Source organism: Somniosus microcephalus, chromosome 5, assembly GCF_052327205.1.
Source record: "Somniosus microcephalus isolate GS21.2 chromosome 5, FLI_Smic_1.0, whole genome shotgun sequence".
NCBI classification, from domain to species: domain Eukaryota; kingdom Metazoa; phylum Chordata; class Chondrichthyes; order Squaliformes; family Somniosidae; genus Somniosus; species Somniosus microcephalus.
Window position 1 is genome coordinate 89790389 of NC_140991.1, and position 17994 is coordinate 89808382.

Sequence of the window (17994 nt, forward strand, 5' to 3'; positions counted from 1 at the left end):
GATGTAAATTGGAATTCTGGTGCAGAAATGCAGTCAAGTTTTTTTTAAAGAAAACATTTACCATGATAGATAAGTCAGAGGTGTAAGTGGCCATTTGTACTGTCCTAATTTATGTGGAAGAACTCCTAATAAGCTGTTCAAAGCAGAATTTATCTGACGGGGGCAGGGGATGGGGGGTGGCGACATACTTCACATTTACTTCACAATTACTTATTTACTTGCACCCACTTGAGTAGCTCTCTTTCATAGCAGAAACGTGTAAATGTCGAGGATGCTTTAATGTCTGCCATATCTTTTTGTTAACTGGCTCTCACCTCTCTGCCATCTTGTTTTTATGTTTTTTTTCTTTCTTCTTGGTATCCCCACAGTCAAATAACAGGTTGGATAGGTGACCTGCTCTCTGGCCTTTAATGTCAGGCAAAACAGGCCTGCTGAATGCTGCACTGACTTCTCTCCTTCCAGTGGGGAATCTCTGCCTCCATTCAGTTCCTCCTCGCGGTGTGACAGCCAAGATTGAAGTGTGGTCACTGTGTCAGTGTATTAAAGCTATTGTATTATTCCATGAGCCATTGGGTTTGACATTTTCTGTAACTTTTTTTTGAGGAATCATGAGTTAAATTATTTTTCTTTGAATTTTGTGAGTAAACAATAGCTTAGACCACTTTGTGAAAAGTAAATGGGTAAAGTAAGATTTTCATTGTTCCCTGTTAAATCAAGTACTTAAGCCATGCCATAAAAAGAAAGGCTTGAAAGACTTGCATTTATATAGCACCTTTCACGACCTCAGGACGTCCTAAAGTGCTTGAAGTGTAGTCACTGTTGTAATGTAAAGGTCAGTTTGGCCTTGGCATGTGTGAAATTTGCGTTCCTTAATTCAGTTCAGTGTCTGAACCCCTTGCCTCAGTCTATCTAATCCCCATTCATGCTTTTGAAAATTAGATTTTTTAAATATCAATTTTTCTCCCTTCCTTTCTTGAAGTTTGACTTGTTTAGACTCTAGTGCTTCACCTGAGAAATCCTTCTTGTGTGAACATAGAGAAAGAGTCTTGGCAGGCTATTCATCAAGGAGGGTATCGCGGCCAAGGCCAATCCTGTTATCACACGATGCTCAGCCACATGCAGTTTTTAGAGGAGTTATTGAGCAGCGACAGTCTCGTTAGGCAGCGATTTCGGCCAGTTTTAGGGCTTCAACTGCTGCTGTAGCTAAGATTAGCTAACTTTGCCCAAATCAGGGTCAGTACTACACCACACTGACTGTAAGTTCCCAAACTCAGTCCCTGATACCTGATGCCAAGTTAGCTGATAACCATCACAGTCAAGTTGCTCACTCATGGTGACTTAGGCAGAGTGCTGGAGGGCTGCAGATGAACTGTATCTCAAGGAATCCAAGCTTGGGGGGAGGGGAGAAGAAAAATTGATACTGTATTGTGATTTCAATGTTATTATAAGTAGAACCTATTGTGACTATGAGACAATTGTCAGAGCTTTTACATAGAATAAATATGCCTATTTATTGAAACCTGAGGCACCATTATTTTTTTCCCTACAATCTCCTTGGCCGGAATTTCCCGGGGGGTCAGCGGGCGGGATCGGTGGAGGTTCGGATGGGAAATTTGATTTTTTTGACCAGGTTGGGACTCTGCTGTCAACCCGCTGCAACGCGCCTTTCCCAATGTCGGGTCTGTCAGCACTGAGCAGACCCGACAAGCAGCGGCGGGCGACCCAATTAAACTCATTAGCATCTAATTGACAGATCATTAACAGGCTTTTTTAACTTCACGGCCATGGGAACCACACTGTTCGGAGACCACTGCTGTCAACCTGATGCGAGAGTTCAGTGACCATTGTTCCAGCTGATTACTTGACAGCTTCAAATGTACATTAAAAGCTCCCACCTGACAGATCATCACTTTCCACAGACACAAGCTGTTTCTCAGTCCATTTCCAGCACACATTCTGCAGGCTTTCCACTCTCCATTCACTCTTACCTTATTGGAAGAACTCTCTCACCATTGATGGAATGCTTCTGTCATCTGTACTTCACCTGCCATCTATTCCATCAACATGGGTGCCATTTATACTGTCTCACCTTGGTCCTCAGAATCGGACCACGATGAACCTTAACACCAGTAGCACCAACAACACCACCAACCTTTTCCGCAATCACCTGATGCTGCACAGGGCATCAGCACCCGAGCACGTTGCGGCCCGGGAGGCCATAGATGGTCTCACCATAGCCAGATTTACTTCACCTGACGCTGCACACCTTGGCTGCCACATGATGCGCCAGGTTGGCACCACCCTACACCAACACCATAAAGCATCCCTACAATGACCAAGCCAATCCTTTCACACTCATCACCATTGCGGGGGGTACCGTTATATCTCACCATTCACTGCAACTCACTAAGCCACTTCCAAAGGTGCACACAAATCTGTCCAAGAACGCAAAGTGTTGAAAATAAAGGTTTCAATGTTTGACACCACATTAACAGAAACTTTACATGAACATTGGCTAAAAGACCCAAGTGGCTACCCTTGTGTGTTAGTTGGTATGATTGCACTAGGATGAGTGTGAGGGGTGGCTAATGAGATGGGGATGTGAAGATGTAGATAGAGAGAGAGGGCTGGGTGGAGGTGCAAGTAAGTGTGAGTAAGAATGTGCAGGAGTAGGGTGGGGAAGGCAGAGTGATGGGGATGTGATGAGAGGCACAGCAGGATGAAGGTGAGTGTGACTTTGTACCAAAGTTTTGTGATCTAATGAGACCATTGCAAGGTTTGCACCACTGCACCCAGGTCCTCCTGACCGCATCCCTGCATGTGACCTCCTCTGCAATGTGCAACCAGGCTGTGTTGGTCTCCTGGAGAGGTGTCTCCCATCCATGGAGGGAGTCAGGGGAGAACCTGGCTGCAACTCTGTGCAGTTCTTGTCAGTGTTTGCTGCACCTCAGTGCTGTAGAACACTGACAGCACAAATGTTAAAACAAAGTTGGCCATGGTCCCTTTAAGGAAACCGGCAGATGATGCATTATGAATGACGTCACCAGACCCATTTCCTCTAATTGGCCCGACAAACGTGCTGGGTGGGCTTAACAAGCCCTAGCAATGGGAAAATCATTTTCCAGAGCGGGATGGAGCCAGCAGTGGGGTCGGGGCCCGCCACCAACGTCGCCCGCCACGGACCCGCCGAGCTAAGGAACATCTCGGCCCTTGACTTGTAACTGTTCTTTTAGACAGTGGAGCAATGGGTCTAATTGTCTCTATGATGAGCTGCATCAAGCAGAAAGCAAATGCGTGCTACTGATGGGCAGATGCAGCTAGGATGTGATGAACACGGCTTCACAGGTTTAACATAAAAGCAATTATGGTGCTACCTGTAAATGAGCACCATCTGCTTCCTTGATGGTTACTTTCTAAATCTGTTGTGATTCATTACAGGTTGCTATTCCAGATGTGAAGGACGCTGTACGCGGTGCAGATCTGTTAATTTTTGTTGTACCCCACCAATTTATCCATAAACTGTGTGATCAGATAGCTGATCAAGTGTCACAGAAAGCTCTTGGCATAAGTCTTATAAAGGTACTTCTATATTTACAAGTGATTGAATCACTTACCATTTGCCACACCAGTGGGTTATTCTATTTTACTTGAGGTGAGGGGTGGTGTGGGGGTTGGACTGGGAGGGTTAGAATCTTGGGTGAGGTCCACTCGGTCTGCAGTGCTTATAAACCCCAACTGATTGACTCCCATTGTTGGTCATTTGTTCAGTTCATTACTGGCTCATTCTCCTCCAAACCTCCAACATCAGATGTGTGCTAACTCTTAGAATCTATAATTCAAGATAAAATTAGTGAATATTTAGAAATGTGTGGATTAATCAAGGGCAGCCAGCATGGATTTGTTAATCTTCTAAAGAAAAATTGGATAATTATTTGAAGCAGAGGAAAATACAAGACTAAGTGGAATTCGTTTTGGATTCCCCAAGCAAAGAGCTGACATATAAGCTGAATGGCTTCTTTCGGTGTAATAAACTTCTATGGTACTAAAAGCAAAGCAGGCAAAGTCACTCTGACCCTAGATAATGATGTGAGTATCAGTTAGACTCCCTGCCCTCTCCCACCTGCATCCTTCCATTTAGTTTTGCCATTGCCATTGCCTCTCCGCACTGCAGGTGTTTATTCAAGCACTATCTTAAAAAACCCAGAAAATGCTAGATATGCAACAAGCCAGTTAGCATCTGTGGAGAGAACACATCCAGCATTTTCTGTTTTTGTTTTGAACGGTTTCATGATTGAGTACTGTTTATACAGTTCAAAACCATGATTATCTGTCCTCTTGGACTTTGAACTTCTTGGGCTAAACCTGTATGTTGATTAGGTAACAGGCTATGCATGGGAGAGGTGGTGTTTGATAAACTACACAAACTGGACAATTGGGTGGGGATGGGGAGTGGTGAAAATTTTCCCTTGGAGCTTTAAATTATTAAAGGTAGTATAAGTGTATGCTGAGTGTTGTGAGTGGCCCATTGATGTGGTAATTACCTATTGTAAAATTCTTGTCCTGAGAGTGGATCTGTTAGTAATCATTACCAAAGCAGCCCACAAGTTAATATATAAGAATTGAAACTTTAAATCTTGCATGTGAATGATATTAAACAGTTATTGAGCGAAGCATTATTTCAGAATACATTGATGCACAATCTGCATATAGGCACAACCACATGATAAATAATAGAATCCAACCCCATGTTAATTTTTTATTCACTGCCTGACTTTAAAATGGATAGGGACTCATTTTGGGATGTTATTGAAATCATGCAATTGTCATTAATGTATGACTTCATAGAGATTGCCAATACTGCAAATCTGTTGTAAAATATTTTAAAAGAATTGTTTTCAATCACTCTGTAAAGGCAGTATTATCTTTTTTCTTAATTTCTCTATTTTCTTCATTTACACTTGATTCCAGGGAATTGATGAAGGGCCTGAGGGACTAAAATTGATTTCTGATATAATCAGGGAGAAAATGAAAATTGATGTCAGTGTATTAATGGGGGCCAATATAGCCAATGAGGTTGCAGCGGAGAAGTTCTGTGAAACTACAATAGGTAAATCTGTTTATTTTATCAACAGCTATGCTTTTGGGTTGCAAAATTTAAAAAAGTGAATTCTGTGTGCTATGACTTGTGGTTCAGTGCATTAACCCTCCAGTTAAGGATATGCTATGAACTATGTTGCCATGTGATAACCCTTCAGTTAAGGATGTGCTGTGAATTGTGCTGCAGTGTATTAATTCTCCAGTTAAGGTTGTTGCTTGAAAGTTACATGATTTACTATTTTACTTATAACAGTGACTTATTCCTCTCAACGTCATTTACTCCCTGCCGGGAAGGTAGGGGATAATCAATGTCAAGGTTATGCCTAGCACTGCGGAGGCGTTAAAAAGGGTAGTTGAGGAAGGACTGGCAGAACCTAAGTGTAAAAAGCGAATGACCTGCATACCACACGCCATGCAGATGAGAAGTTCACTGGTTTGATTCTTGGTTTGTGCTGAGTTAGCTGATCTGAATTAGTTATTATTGTAATAACAACAGAAAATGCTGGAAAAACTCAGCAGGCCAAGCAACATCCGTGGGGAGAGAAACAGTGTCGACGTTTCGGGTCGAAACCCTTCTACAGACTACAAACACTTCGACCCGAAATGTCGACTCTGTTTCTCTCTCCACGGATGTTGCCTGGCCTGCTGAGTTTTTCCAGCGTTTTCTGTTGTTATTTCAGATTTCCAGCATCCGCAGTATTTTGCTATTGTATTAGTTACAATTGTAGTACCTGTAGTGCTATAATTAGCTTTATGCCTCTCCGCTAGAGAGGGGGAAAATTAATCAGGGTTTCCACTCCTGATTGGCCAGATCTAGTGACCCCTGCAGGAAAATTGTACGTGTGTAACTGTTGGGTTAAAATAGCCAGCTGATGCTTTCAGTCAAAGCTCACATAGGAGAGATAACCAGGGCCTATTGAACCTTACCCCAGCAGGACTCCGTGCCTTCATAAGAGATGGAGAGAGACTTGGCGGTAAAAGCAAATAAGTAAACAAAAAACAGAAATGTGAATGTTGCTCTGTGAGGCACTTGTGCGAGAAATTTTAAATAACCTTTATTTTTGTATTTTTTAATACTGAACAATAATTTTCTCTCTACCTCCTGAAGGTGTTATCTTCTTCTTGCTTATGATTCTATCGGTCAGACTAGATATTCTGTCAGATTCCGCACCGCCAGTCACTTCTGCAAGCGGGCCTCATATCCCCTACAACCTGCGGAGTACCCTTAAAGGCCAATATTCAGTTACACAATTGCATGATCTGTGGGTTATATAACAATAAGACCACTCATTGTGTGCACTGGTTACTGTGATCTCACTTGTGTTTCTCCTATCGTTCGGAAGACAGACGGATCAGCACTGTAGTGAGACAAGGTCAATTGTAAACCAACAAACTGGTTTATTTTAGATGAATGAACAGAATAACACGTTCACAGTGAGTTTTGACTTATTCCTATTGCAACTCGTAAGTAACAAATTGCAGAAACTTTGGCCTTGATAATTGCAGATTTCACTTTGCAGGTCCATATCGCTGACTGGCACTACATTTTTCTAATAGAGTCTGCATGTATTCATGCCCCAACCTAGAATGTTCAACAACCTTCCTCTGGCTGGAGAGAAAGTGAGACTCTCCTGCCCCTCTCACCGTTCCAAACTCAAACTGGCACGGACTCTTTTTTTATTCCCACACACGCAAAAGGGAAATCAAAACTTGGCCCCCCCTCCCTGGCCTTCTCCTGAAGATTGGCTTCTCAAGCTGCCGTTTTAAAAAACTATCGTCTTGTTCCTCTACCTGCTTCCCTTGATATCAGGGCCATGGCATCTACTTTGTCTGTCTTGCTGGGACTCCTGCTGTGCTCAGTGAATGGAAGCCATTCTAACATTATAGATGCAAATACCTCTAGGAGATAGTAGGCTGGTCCCATTGTCTCAAACTATTCTGGGTTGCGAGAGAAACTATTCTGTTAACTACTTTGTATGCTACCCCAGTAAAGGTCCTAATCTACATCCTGAAGAATGTGTGTGTTCCTGGGACTTAAACCCATGTAACCCAGTTTTAGTCTTATAGCCACATCATATAAATTAACCCCAAAATCTCGACTAGACCAAATGGCAATAATCTCAAAATATGACAATTGGAGATCAAACCTTCGGCAGTCTACATGACTGGATTAACTAGCTATACCATTAGGGAAAGCCTTTTTTATTTGTTTGGAACACAGGAACAGGAGTAGGCCATTCAGCCCCTCAAGCCTGTTCTGCCATTCAATTAGATCATGGCTGATCTGTATCTTAACTCCAGTTACCTGCCTTGGTTCCATCTATCGATCTCAGTTTTGCAATTTTCAATTGACCTAGCCTCAACAACTTTTTTGGGGAGAAAAAACACCTATACAGGATTTTTATATAAGAAATAATGAGATAAATTCTCAAGTCCTGGTTTTGGTGTCAAAATTCTGTAAAACATGGGCTCTGTAGTGATGGGAACATTGCACACAGGCCATATTTTGCCAAGTTTGGTGGCTTCTATAGAAGCATTGATTATAAACTTCATGTTACCAATTGTCCAAATGACAGTTCCCTGCCTTGACAACAACAACAGCAACTTGTATTTATATAGCGCCTTTAATGTAGTAAAATGGAGGAGATTAAAAAGATTGGGAGGGGTGAGGCCATGGAGGGATTTGAAAACAAGGACAAGAATTATAAAATCGAGGCATTGCTTAAACAGGAGCCAATGTAGGTCAGCAAGCACAGGGGTGATGGGTGAATGGGACTTGGTGCGAGTTAGGACACGGGCAGTTGAGTTTTGGATGAGCTCAAGCAATGTTCCCTTTTTTTTGGGTGCGCGGCCCATTCACTCGTCTGTGCATGTGCCGTTTTTCCATTGAGAAACCGGCAGGTGGCCTGCACAGGAGCCTCAGGCAGCTGCTAGGGCTGCGCAGCTAAACGGAAACATCGCCCTTCCCTATCTTTTTAATCTCTTCCAGCCCCACAACCCTCCAAGATATCTGCACTCCTCTAATTCTGACCTCCTTGAGCATCCCTAATTTTAATCGCTCAACTATTGGTGGCCGTGCCTTCAGCTGTCAAGGCCCTAAGCTCTGGAATTCCCTCCCTAAACCTCTTCGTCTCTGTACCTCTCTTTCCTCGTTTACGTAGGGTGGAAAGTGGGAAGCCAGCCAGGAGTGTGTTGGAATAGTCAAGTCTAGAGGTAACAAAGTCATGGATGAGGGTTTCAGTAGCAGATGAGCTGAGACAGGGGCAGGGACGTGCGAGGTTATGGAAGTTGAAATAGGCGGTCTTAGTAAAGCTGCAGATATGTGGTCAGAAGCTCATTTCAGGGTCAAATATGACACCAAGGTTGCGAAGAGTCTGGTTCAGCCTCAGACAAATGCTAGGGAGAGGGATGGAGTCAATGGCTAGAGTTTGTGGCGGGGACTGAAGACAATGGCTTCAGTCTTCCCAGTATTTAGTTGGAGGAAATTTCTGCTCATCCAGAACTGGATGTCGGACAAGCAGTCTGACAATTTAGAGACCGTGGAGGGGGTCGAGAGAAGTGGTGGTGAGGTAGAGCTGGGTGTCGTCAGCGTACATGTGGAAACTGACAATGTGTTTTCGGATGATGTCGCCAAGGGGCAGCATGTAGATGAGAAATAGGAGGGGGGCAAGGATAGATCCTTGGGGGACACAGAGGTAACGATGTGGGAGCGGGAAGAGAAGCCATTGCAGGTGATTCTCTGGTTACAATTAGATAGATAAGAATGGAACCAGGCGAGTGCAGTCCCACCCAGCTGGACGACGGTGGAGAGGCGTAGGAGGAGGATGGAGTGTCAAAGGCTGCAGACAAGTCAAGAAGTGGGTCAGCAGCACTAGGTCATGCATTGTTGTGGAAAAACTTAAAAGTAATATTGAATTTGTTTATTGTAGGAGAGTTCTGTGAACTGATTAAATGTTCAGTATTTGCAGGTGTTGTTTTTGCTGTTCATGACCAGTTGTGTGACTTGCAGTAGAAATTAAATTCCGGTAATTAGACTAATTAAGTAACAGTCATTTCCTCCATCAGGTAGCAAAAATGTGCAAAATGGAAACATCTTCAAAGAGCTCCTGCAGACATCCAATTTTCGGATAACTGTGGTGGAGGATACAGATACTGTGGAACTATGTGGAGCACTAAAGGTAAGAGGGCATATTGCAGTTTTTAATTTTTTTGTAAGAATTTGAATCCTCCTCCTTACTTCTAGCGTTGGTCTATTGATGGATTGGTGGCAAAATGTTCTGCTCTTGGGTCTCACCAATGCTACTTGAAAGCAAACCACTAGGATGTACATGATAGTGACATGGCTATTTTTCATCTCTGTACAATCACGATGGGCAACTAGGTGGCATGGAGATTAAATCCATGACCCCCTCCCCCTGCCACAATAGGCCTTGGGTAACTATCCATATCTGAGGAGTGAGGGAGATAAACTGGGTCTTGCATTTGAAGTAACTTCCAGTTGACATGCCTGGTGATGGAAGTTTGGAACTAAATCCACACTTTGTGGCACAATCAGTAATCTAATACCCAAACCAGGCAAGTCTGCAGTACTCCAGGGCACTGCTGATGATTGAGCAGTCGGTCTGTGTCATTAATGGGACCTGGGGGACAGGATTCTTCTCCCTTGGCTTCAGGTAACCCTACAAGCCAATGCCCTAATGAATCGGGCGGTCTTAGCTGAATGTACAGTGGAAAGCTTACTAAAGCTTTCTAGACTTGGATAAGTTGGATGTAAGTGCACTCCTATCAGGCAAACAGAAGAATAAAGATGTAGATATCTCTATGGCTTGGTTTTGAGACTCAAGAACATGGCGATGGGTTTCCACACATGTCAGATACCTAGCTGGTCAAAAAAAAGGGCTTGGGTGAATCAGATTTTTTAAATTAAACGACTATATGGAAAAATAAATTACAGTGCAGTGTAAATTGCAATATTTTACAGCAACGGTCTTAACTTTCTTTTTCCTTTTGCAGAGATTTTATCCAAAAATTGAATGCTGATGCTCAGTACATATACATAATTTTTAAAATTTCAGCTGCAGGAAATCCACAGCAGGTCCATCAGCATTTGAAAAACCACTGGCTATATTTTACATGTAGACCCAATTCTGACTAAGGATCTCCACCCAAAATATTAACTTAGTGGGTTCAACAGTATCTGAAAAGATAAAATAAAGTTTTGAGAGTAGATCCTTTCTCAGAATTGGGTCTACGTGTGAAATATAATCTGTCTTTTTTCTTCAGACGCTGACTGAGCTGCTCTGTATTTTGAGCATTTTCTGTTACCTGCTACCTTTTTGATATTACTGCTATTCCCATTCAGGTTGTGTCCACTCTTTGACATATTGGTGAGTCTTCCATGTTATTGCTGCATTATTATCAAAGTACTTAGTGATATGTGAGAGCTAGTGTATTCAAAACCATTGCACATCTATCCTCATCTTAGACCTTTTTTAAACGTGAGGAAGTTAGGTGACAACTTATCTAAGATTGATGGCATTTGTACAGCTGCCTCTGCCTCCTCTGACCCGCCAAGCCCCTGGTTTCCCACCTCTATACTGCCTAGAATCTCTCTGTGCCCTTCATTAAACTCAACTTGGCCATGAAGCTGATTGTCAATCCCAGCGCTTAACTGCCTAACTTTGGCTGCAGTCCTATACTTCCTCAAGGTGACAGCTGTTCTGCTGTCCTATACCAAGTCATGCTCATTCATCAACCATGCCCTTGCTGACCTACATTGGGTCCCTATGTCCCAACATCTCAAATATAAAATTCTCATCCTTGTGTTGAAATTTCTCAATGGATTTGCTCTGTAACCTACTCCAGCTCCCTGACCCCCAGAAACTGCATTCAAATGACTGTGGTCTTTTGTACTTCTGTATCTCCCTTTGCACCACCACTGGTGCCCATATCTCAGCCATGTAGGTCCCACTCTGGAATTCCCTTCCTAAGCCTCTCTGCCTCTCCACCTCCCTCTCCTCCTTTAAGGAACCGCTTTAAAACCCATCTCTTTGACCAAGATTTTGATTACCCCTCCTAATCTATCCTCCTTTCACTTGGTGCCTGTTTTTCCTCGTGCTTCATGAAGTGCATTGTGATGCTTTTCTACTTTAAAAGCATTATACTGTATAATTGTAAGCTCTTTGTTGCTATATAAAAGTTACTTCTTACAGGCACTACAATTTGGGGCAATTACAACCCTGCCCATTTCTCGCATTAAAAACGGGTGGCTGGCTGTTGAGAATCAGGGCTGGTGGGGGGTGGGGGGGGGGGGGTGGAATCTCGACCACCCCATTGATGACCAAAGGCCACCTGATGTGATCTTCAGGCAGGCCAGCTGTTTCAGGCATAAGGCTGCCTAAATATGGAAATTAGGTTGTAGGACCCTGATTGCAATGTTCAGGTACAAATGGTCGGAGTGCATGCTTTGCCCATATCTACCAGGCAGTCAGTAGCCTAACCTGCAGCCCTTTAAGGGACCTCTAGTGGCCACTTAAGTAAAGGCCCAAAACCTTTTTGGGGAGAATTTTTGTGGTGCCAGGTGGAGCAGAGATGCTCTGCCTGGCTCCACAAACGTACTATGGCTCGCTGCCAGCCTGTGCCCGACCACCCCAAGCCCAACCTGTCCGGTAGCTAAGTATGGCAGGTGGCCAATTTGCTGCCTGTAGCTCGCCAGTGGCATTCAAATGAAGCCCAACTTCGAACACTGTTCTGGCCTCCCGTTGCTCGCCTTGCGCCCATCTTGGGCGGTAGTCGAATTTCTCCCCAAAATACTGAGGAATTAGCAAAAGAATTGCATGGCTGAAGAAGCTGAGAAAACTGCGAGTGGGGGACCAAACTTCCTGAGAGAGGAACACCTTGAGGAGGTATGGGTCTGAAGCCAAAGTTAGCAGTTAAGAGCTGGGATTGACAGCCAGCTTCATGGCCAAGATGCATTTAGTGAGGGGCAGAGAGAGATTCTATTGGTGAGAGTGGTTTCTTTTTGAGTTGTGATTGCTCTTTTAAGGAATCAACATTGGTTGTAAGTGAGACTATTCACCATGCATTCATGTGCCACCTTAATAATGGATAATAAAACTTAGAAAACATGATTGTTATCTTGGATGTGGAAACTGCATCTTCATAGAATGGCACTGTCACTCTTTGACAGAACATTGTTGCTGTTGGTGCTGGTTTCTGTGATGGTCTGCTCTGTGGAGATAACACTAAAGCTGCAGTGATTCGCCTGGGTTTGATGGAGATGATTGCGTTTTCCAAACTCTTTTGCAAAGGAACAGTGTCTGTTGCAACTTTCCTGGAAAGTTGTGGCATTGCAGACGTTATCACAACTTGCTATGGTGGACGAAATCGCAAGATTGCAGAAGCTTTTGTAAAAACTGGAAAGGTAAAGACGACTTTATTAACTGTATATTCTATTAAAGAAAACATAAATACGTACAGATTCTAGGTAGTTAAATGCAGCATATAACTGAGCCTAATTGAACTAACTGATCTAATTGAATTTTTTGATGAAGTAACAGGGAGGATTAATGAAGGGAATGCAGTGGATGTTGTCTACATGGATTTTAGGAAGGTGTTTGACAAAGTACCACATAGAAGGCTGGTTAACAAAATTGATGCTCATGGAATAGGTGGGTCAGTGGCAGCTTGGATAAGGAATTGGCTTAAGGACAGAAAACAGCAAATTGTGGTAAATGGCTGTTTTTCAGACTGGAGGATGGTAGACAGTGGTGTTCCCCAAGGGTCAGTGCTGGGGTCACTGCTTTTTTTGATATATATATAAATGACCTGGATATTGGAATACAGAGTAGAATTTCTAAATTTGCTGATGACACCAACATTGGGGGTGTGGCAAACAATGAGGATGATACCAATCGACTGCAACAGGACATAGAAAGGCTAGCAGAATGGGCAGACAAGTGGCAGATGGAATTTAATACAGAAAAGTGTAAGATGATGCATTTTGGCCAAAGGAACAGGGAGAGGCAATATACACTTAATGGCACAGTTTTAAAGAGTGTGCAGGGGCAGAGGGACCTGGAAGTTAATGTGCATAGGCCCCTGAAGGTGGCGGGACATATTGAAAGAGTGGTTAGCAAAGCATTTGGGATCTTGGACTTCATAAATAGAGGTATTGAGTACAAAAGTAGAGAAGTTATGCTGAACCTTTATAAAGCGCTGGTTAGGCCACAACTGGAGTATTGCGACCTGTTCTGGTCACCACACTTTAGGAAGGCACTTGAGAGGGTGCAGAGATTTACCAGAATCGTTCCGGGGATGGGGGATCTTAGCTACAAGGACAGGTTGGAGAAGCTGGATTTGTTTTCATTAGAACAAAGGAGGTTGAGGGGTGATTTGATAGAGGTGTACAAGATTATGACGGGTTTGGATAGGCTAGATGGGGAAAGGCTGTTCCCACTAATTGATGGTACAAGGACTAGGGGACACAGATTTAAGGTTTTGGGCAAGAGATAACAGGGGGGATGTGAGGAAAAACCTTTTTACGCAGCGAGTGGTGAAGACCTGCAACTCGCTGCTGACGGAAGTGGTGGAAGCAGAGACACTCAATGTTTTCAAGGGGAGACTGGATAGGCACTTGAGGGAAATAAACTTGCAGGGCTACGGGGATAGAGCGGGGTAATGTGACTGATTGGATTGCTCTACAGAGAGCCGGCACAGACTCGATGGGCCGAATGGCCTCCTCCTGTGCCGTTATGACTCTGTGAGCCATATAGAACAGAAGATTCCAGGATTGATTCCCAGTCTTTGAGTTAGCTGATTCCCTGCTGGAGTGGCAGTAGGAATGCTGTAATTGCCCTTGGGCTAAGGAGGGAAAGTTGGCCAGGATTCCTTCTCCCAATTGGTATTCAGTGACCCCTGTGGGAAGTGCATGGATGTGGATGTTTGAATGTGGATAGGTTTGGGCTTGCCTATGGAGTCCATCCCCACAGTTCTGTAGCCTGTCTGTGCTCACCGTCTAGGCTCACGTGAAGAATGGCATGGACTGTACCCAAGCAAGAATTAACGCCTTCGGGAGGAGAGGCCGGTAGAAGAAAATACGTGAAACATTTGCAGTTTATTTATACACAACTATTGCTAGAATGTTCACTATGAAAACATCTACCATTTAGCTCTACTGGCACAGTAGAAAGGTCATAGAACAGTACAATAATTTATATTCTATATATATATATTATATGAAGTATACCTTCATTTTAATAGAAAAAGAGGTGTGTAGATGAATAGATATCATCAGCCTGCAGTACTATTCAGTTGTTGCATAAGAGATGACATTACAACAATGTATAAAACTCTGGGATTATTTGCTCTGCAGACTATTGAGCAGCTGGAACAGGAGATGTTGAATGGTCAGAAGCTCCAAGGTCCTCAGACTGCTGCAGAAGTCTACCAGATTCTCAAACAGAAGGCAATAGTGGATAAGTAAGTCGAATTTACTTGTTCCTTACTTACATATTAGACTTGTGTCCCTGATTTTTTTTCTCCGTTAGACGCTCCAGTGCTACTTCTTGCCACCTTTGCTATCACTGGGCTATTATCAAGATGCTGTGATTAGCTGATTTGAAGTGTTTTTTGAAGCACATTGACTGCACCAGTATGCACCAGACCCACCCTCCTGTATGCCTCAGAGACATGGACGATGTACAGCAGGCACCTCAAAGCACTGGAGAGGTACCACCAACGCTGCCTCCGCAAGATCCTGCAAATCCATTGGGAGGATAGGCGCACCAACGTCAGTGTTCTTGCTCAGGCCAACATCCCCAGCATCGAAGCTTTGACCACGCTCGATCAGCTCTGATGGACGGGCCAGATCATCTGCATGCCCGATACGAGACTCCCAAAACAAGCGCTCTGCTCGGAGCTCCAACACGGCAAGAGAGCCCCAGGTGGGCAGAGGAAACGCTTCAAGGACACCCTCAAAGCCTCCTTGAAAAAGTGCAACATCCCCACTGACACCTGGGAATCCCTGGCCCAAGACCGCACAAAGTGAAGGAGAAGCATCCAGGAAGGCGCCGAACACCTCGAGTCTCTTCGATGGGAGCAAGCGCAAGGAGCGCATGACAAACAAGCACCCCCACCCACCCGCCCCTTCAACCACTGTCTGCCCCACCTGTGACAGAGACTGTAGGTCCCGCATTGGACTCATCAGTCACCTGAGAACTCATTTTTAGTGTGGAAGCAAGTCATCCTCGGTTCCGAGGGACTGCCTTAAGAAGATTTCTTTCTCCCAAGGGAATGCTGTACTGCTGTTCAGTACTCCAGCTTCTGATCTAGTCAAGAATGGGACAGGTCAGTTCAATTGGTCCTGCTACTCATGAGTACGACTAAAATATTACCGTGCACAAACCATCAAGAAGAGAGAAACTGTTTAACTGTGTTAGGAGTCACTTAAATTTATACTGCAGAAGAAATATTTTTATAGTCTGAGTCACAACCAATTGTTATGCTTGCACTCCTTGAGTCAGAAGATGTGTAACCTTAGTGTACTGCTTGACACTGATCTCGGCTTCCTCCCCATGTCTGCTCCATTACTAAGACTGCTTTTTTCCACTTCTACCCTTCCACTGTCAAACCCCTAATCCATGCCTTTATCAACTTGAGTGTCAACTTTTAAATGAGTTTCTAATTGGCCACCATGCCTTAACACTCCACAACCTAGGTCCTCACCTGGAAAAAGTGCTGCACACCATCATCCCAGCCTCTCCATTGGCTTCCCATGCCACAGCGAATTGATGGCTTTCAAATCCCTTCATGACCTCACCCACCCTACCTTGGGGATCTCCTGACTTATGTCCTTCATGGACTCTTTGCTGCTCCTTGACCTCCACTTCACCATTACTGGGTGCTCATTCAGCTACTGTGCTTCTACTCTTGAAAGTGGCTGCCTAATTGCTTCTACCTTGCTATCGTTCTACCTGCTTTCAAAAACTGCCTCAAAACACTGGACTTTGACTGGTCTCCGATCTTAACTGTCTTCATTTTCCCCCTCATTTTCCCCCTCTGCTCAGGATCCTTGTTAATGCTCCTTAATGTAAAATGTTTGGAAACGTCTTCTTGCGAGTGAGGAACTCTATAGAAATGTTTTAATGGGCTGCATCTCGCAGCGTGCCCTATTAGTTAGACTTTTTTATGAACCCTTCAGCTTAAAAAATGTTCGCGTTGTAACTTGCTGGAAGTGCGTGGAAAGCTGATACCGGCGTGGTGAGGGCAATGGGGTATCTGGGACCTCTGAACAATGGGACCAACAGTGTATCTCCTTAACCAATGAGAGTTAAGGATTGCAAAATCAACAGAGGAAGGACTGAGAAGGAGGGTAATCAGATGCAGAAAAAGAAATAAAGAAAGGGAAAGAAAGATTGGATTAAGAGAGCGGGGAAAAAAAAGAGACAGAAAGGAAATGTAAGAAAAAAATTAAAAACTAAAAATTTGGCATTTTAAAAATCTCGAACAATTTACCAGTTGAAGGAATGAGACTCCACAATTTAAATTGTTCAATTTTGGGGCAGAGAGGTTGATTAACCTCTCTGAAATGCAGAGAGGCATTGCATTAATAATTATCACATTGTTATAAAGGTACTTACACAGTTAATGACCAGATTTAACTTCCTGCAGCGAGTTTAATGGCTTTCTGATCACCTTTGACAAAGCTTTTTTCACACTTTCAGAATAATATTGTCAATCTTTTTGTAAAATCTTGCAGAAAGCACTGTTTTAAACTGATTTTTTTTAAAAAGTAGATGGATAGGAAGGATTTTTAGCTCAAAATTCAGACTAATGAAATGTGCTCTCCAGTGTCTCAGCTGGTGAAGGCAGTGAGTAGCTGCTGCACACAGATCTGGGAAGATCTCAGTCTGTGTAATTAGCCTCAGTGCCTTGGATTAAGGAGGAGAAAATCAGCCAGAGTTCCTCTTCTGATCGCTGTCCAGTGAGCCATGTTGGAAGTAAATACCTGAACAGGACAGGAGTGAGCTCAGCCGTGATCACTGCACCTTTTCCTCCCACATCGCCACTCACCATGGTCAAATAGCCCATTGACAATTATTCTCTAGGCTTATAAATGAAGAATGGCTTCTTGGACAAGGTGACACAGGAAACATTCCCAGGTGACTTTGGACTTATTGTTCCCAAAGCTCTCCACCACTGGGGTTTTGCTCAGCTCATGTCTGGATCTGTTGTAGACTAAATGATTGAGATTAGTTTTTTTTATTTGTTTATGGGATGTACGTGTCGCTGGCAAAGTCAACATTTATTGCCCATCCCTAACTGCCCCTGAGAAGGTGGTGGTGAGCCGCTTTCTTGAACTACTGCAATCCGTGTGGTGAAGGTACTCCCACAGTGCTGTTAGGGAGGGAGTTCCAGGATTTTGACCCAACGACGATGAAGGAACGGCGATATACTTCTAAGTCAGGATGGTGTGTGACTTGGAGAGGAACTTGGAGGTGGTGGTGTTCCCATGCGCCTGCTGCCCTTGTCCTTCTAGGTGGAAGAGCTCGCGGGTTTGGGTGGTGCTGCCAAAGAAGCCTTGGCGAGTTGCTGCAGTGCATCTTGTAGATGGTACACACTGCAGCCACGGTACGCCCGTGGTGGAGGGAGTGAATGTTTAAAGTGGTGGATGGGGTGCCAATCAAGCGGACTGCTTTGTCCTGGATAGTGTCGATCTTCTTGAGTGTTAATTGCTATGATTGATCAACAACTCCATTATCATTGTAGCATGCGACTACGAGGATGGTTGAAGGCAAACTAGATTCACCTTGGTCTTTATCGTCTAGCAATTCCTACATTCCACAGATACTGCCTGACCTGTCATTTTTACTGCAAAAGTAAATCATCTCCCAATCA

General features: G+C 43.9%; 1 protein-coding gene across 3 annotated transcripts in view; it reads left to right on the plus strand.

The window, feature by feature from the left end:
* gpd1c (glycerol-3-phosphate dehydrogenase 1c) overlaps positions 1–17994 on the plus strand; it is a 37122-nt gene that overhangs the window by 13596 nt on the left and 5532 nt on the right. For 2 of the 3 annotated variants that reach the window (XM_085987974.1, XM_085987975.1), the window contains 5 exons: positions 3439–3579; positions 4969–5107; positions 9163–9275; positions 12287–12520; positions 14471–14577. In XM_085987974.1, coding sequence (XP_085844100.1) covers positions 3439–3579; positions 4969–5107; positions 9163–9275; positions 12287–12520; positions 14471–14577 — 734 coding nt within the window. The remainder of the gene's footprint in view (positions 1–3438; positions 3580–4968; positions 5108–9162; positions 9276–12286; positions 12521–14470; positions 14578–17994) is intronic. The other variant, XM_085987976.1, reaches the window with a different exon arrangement.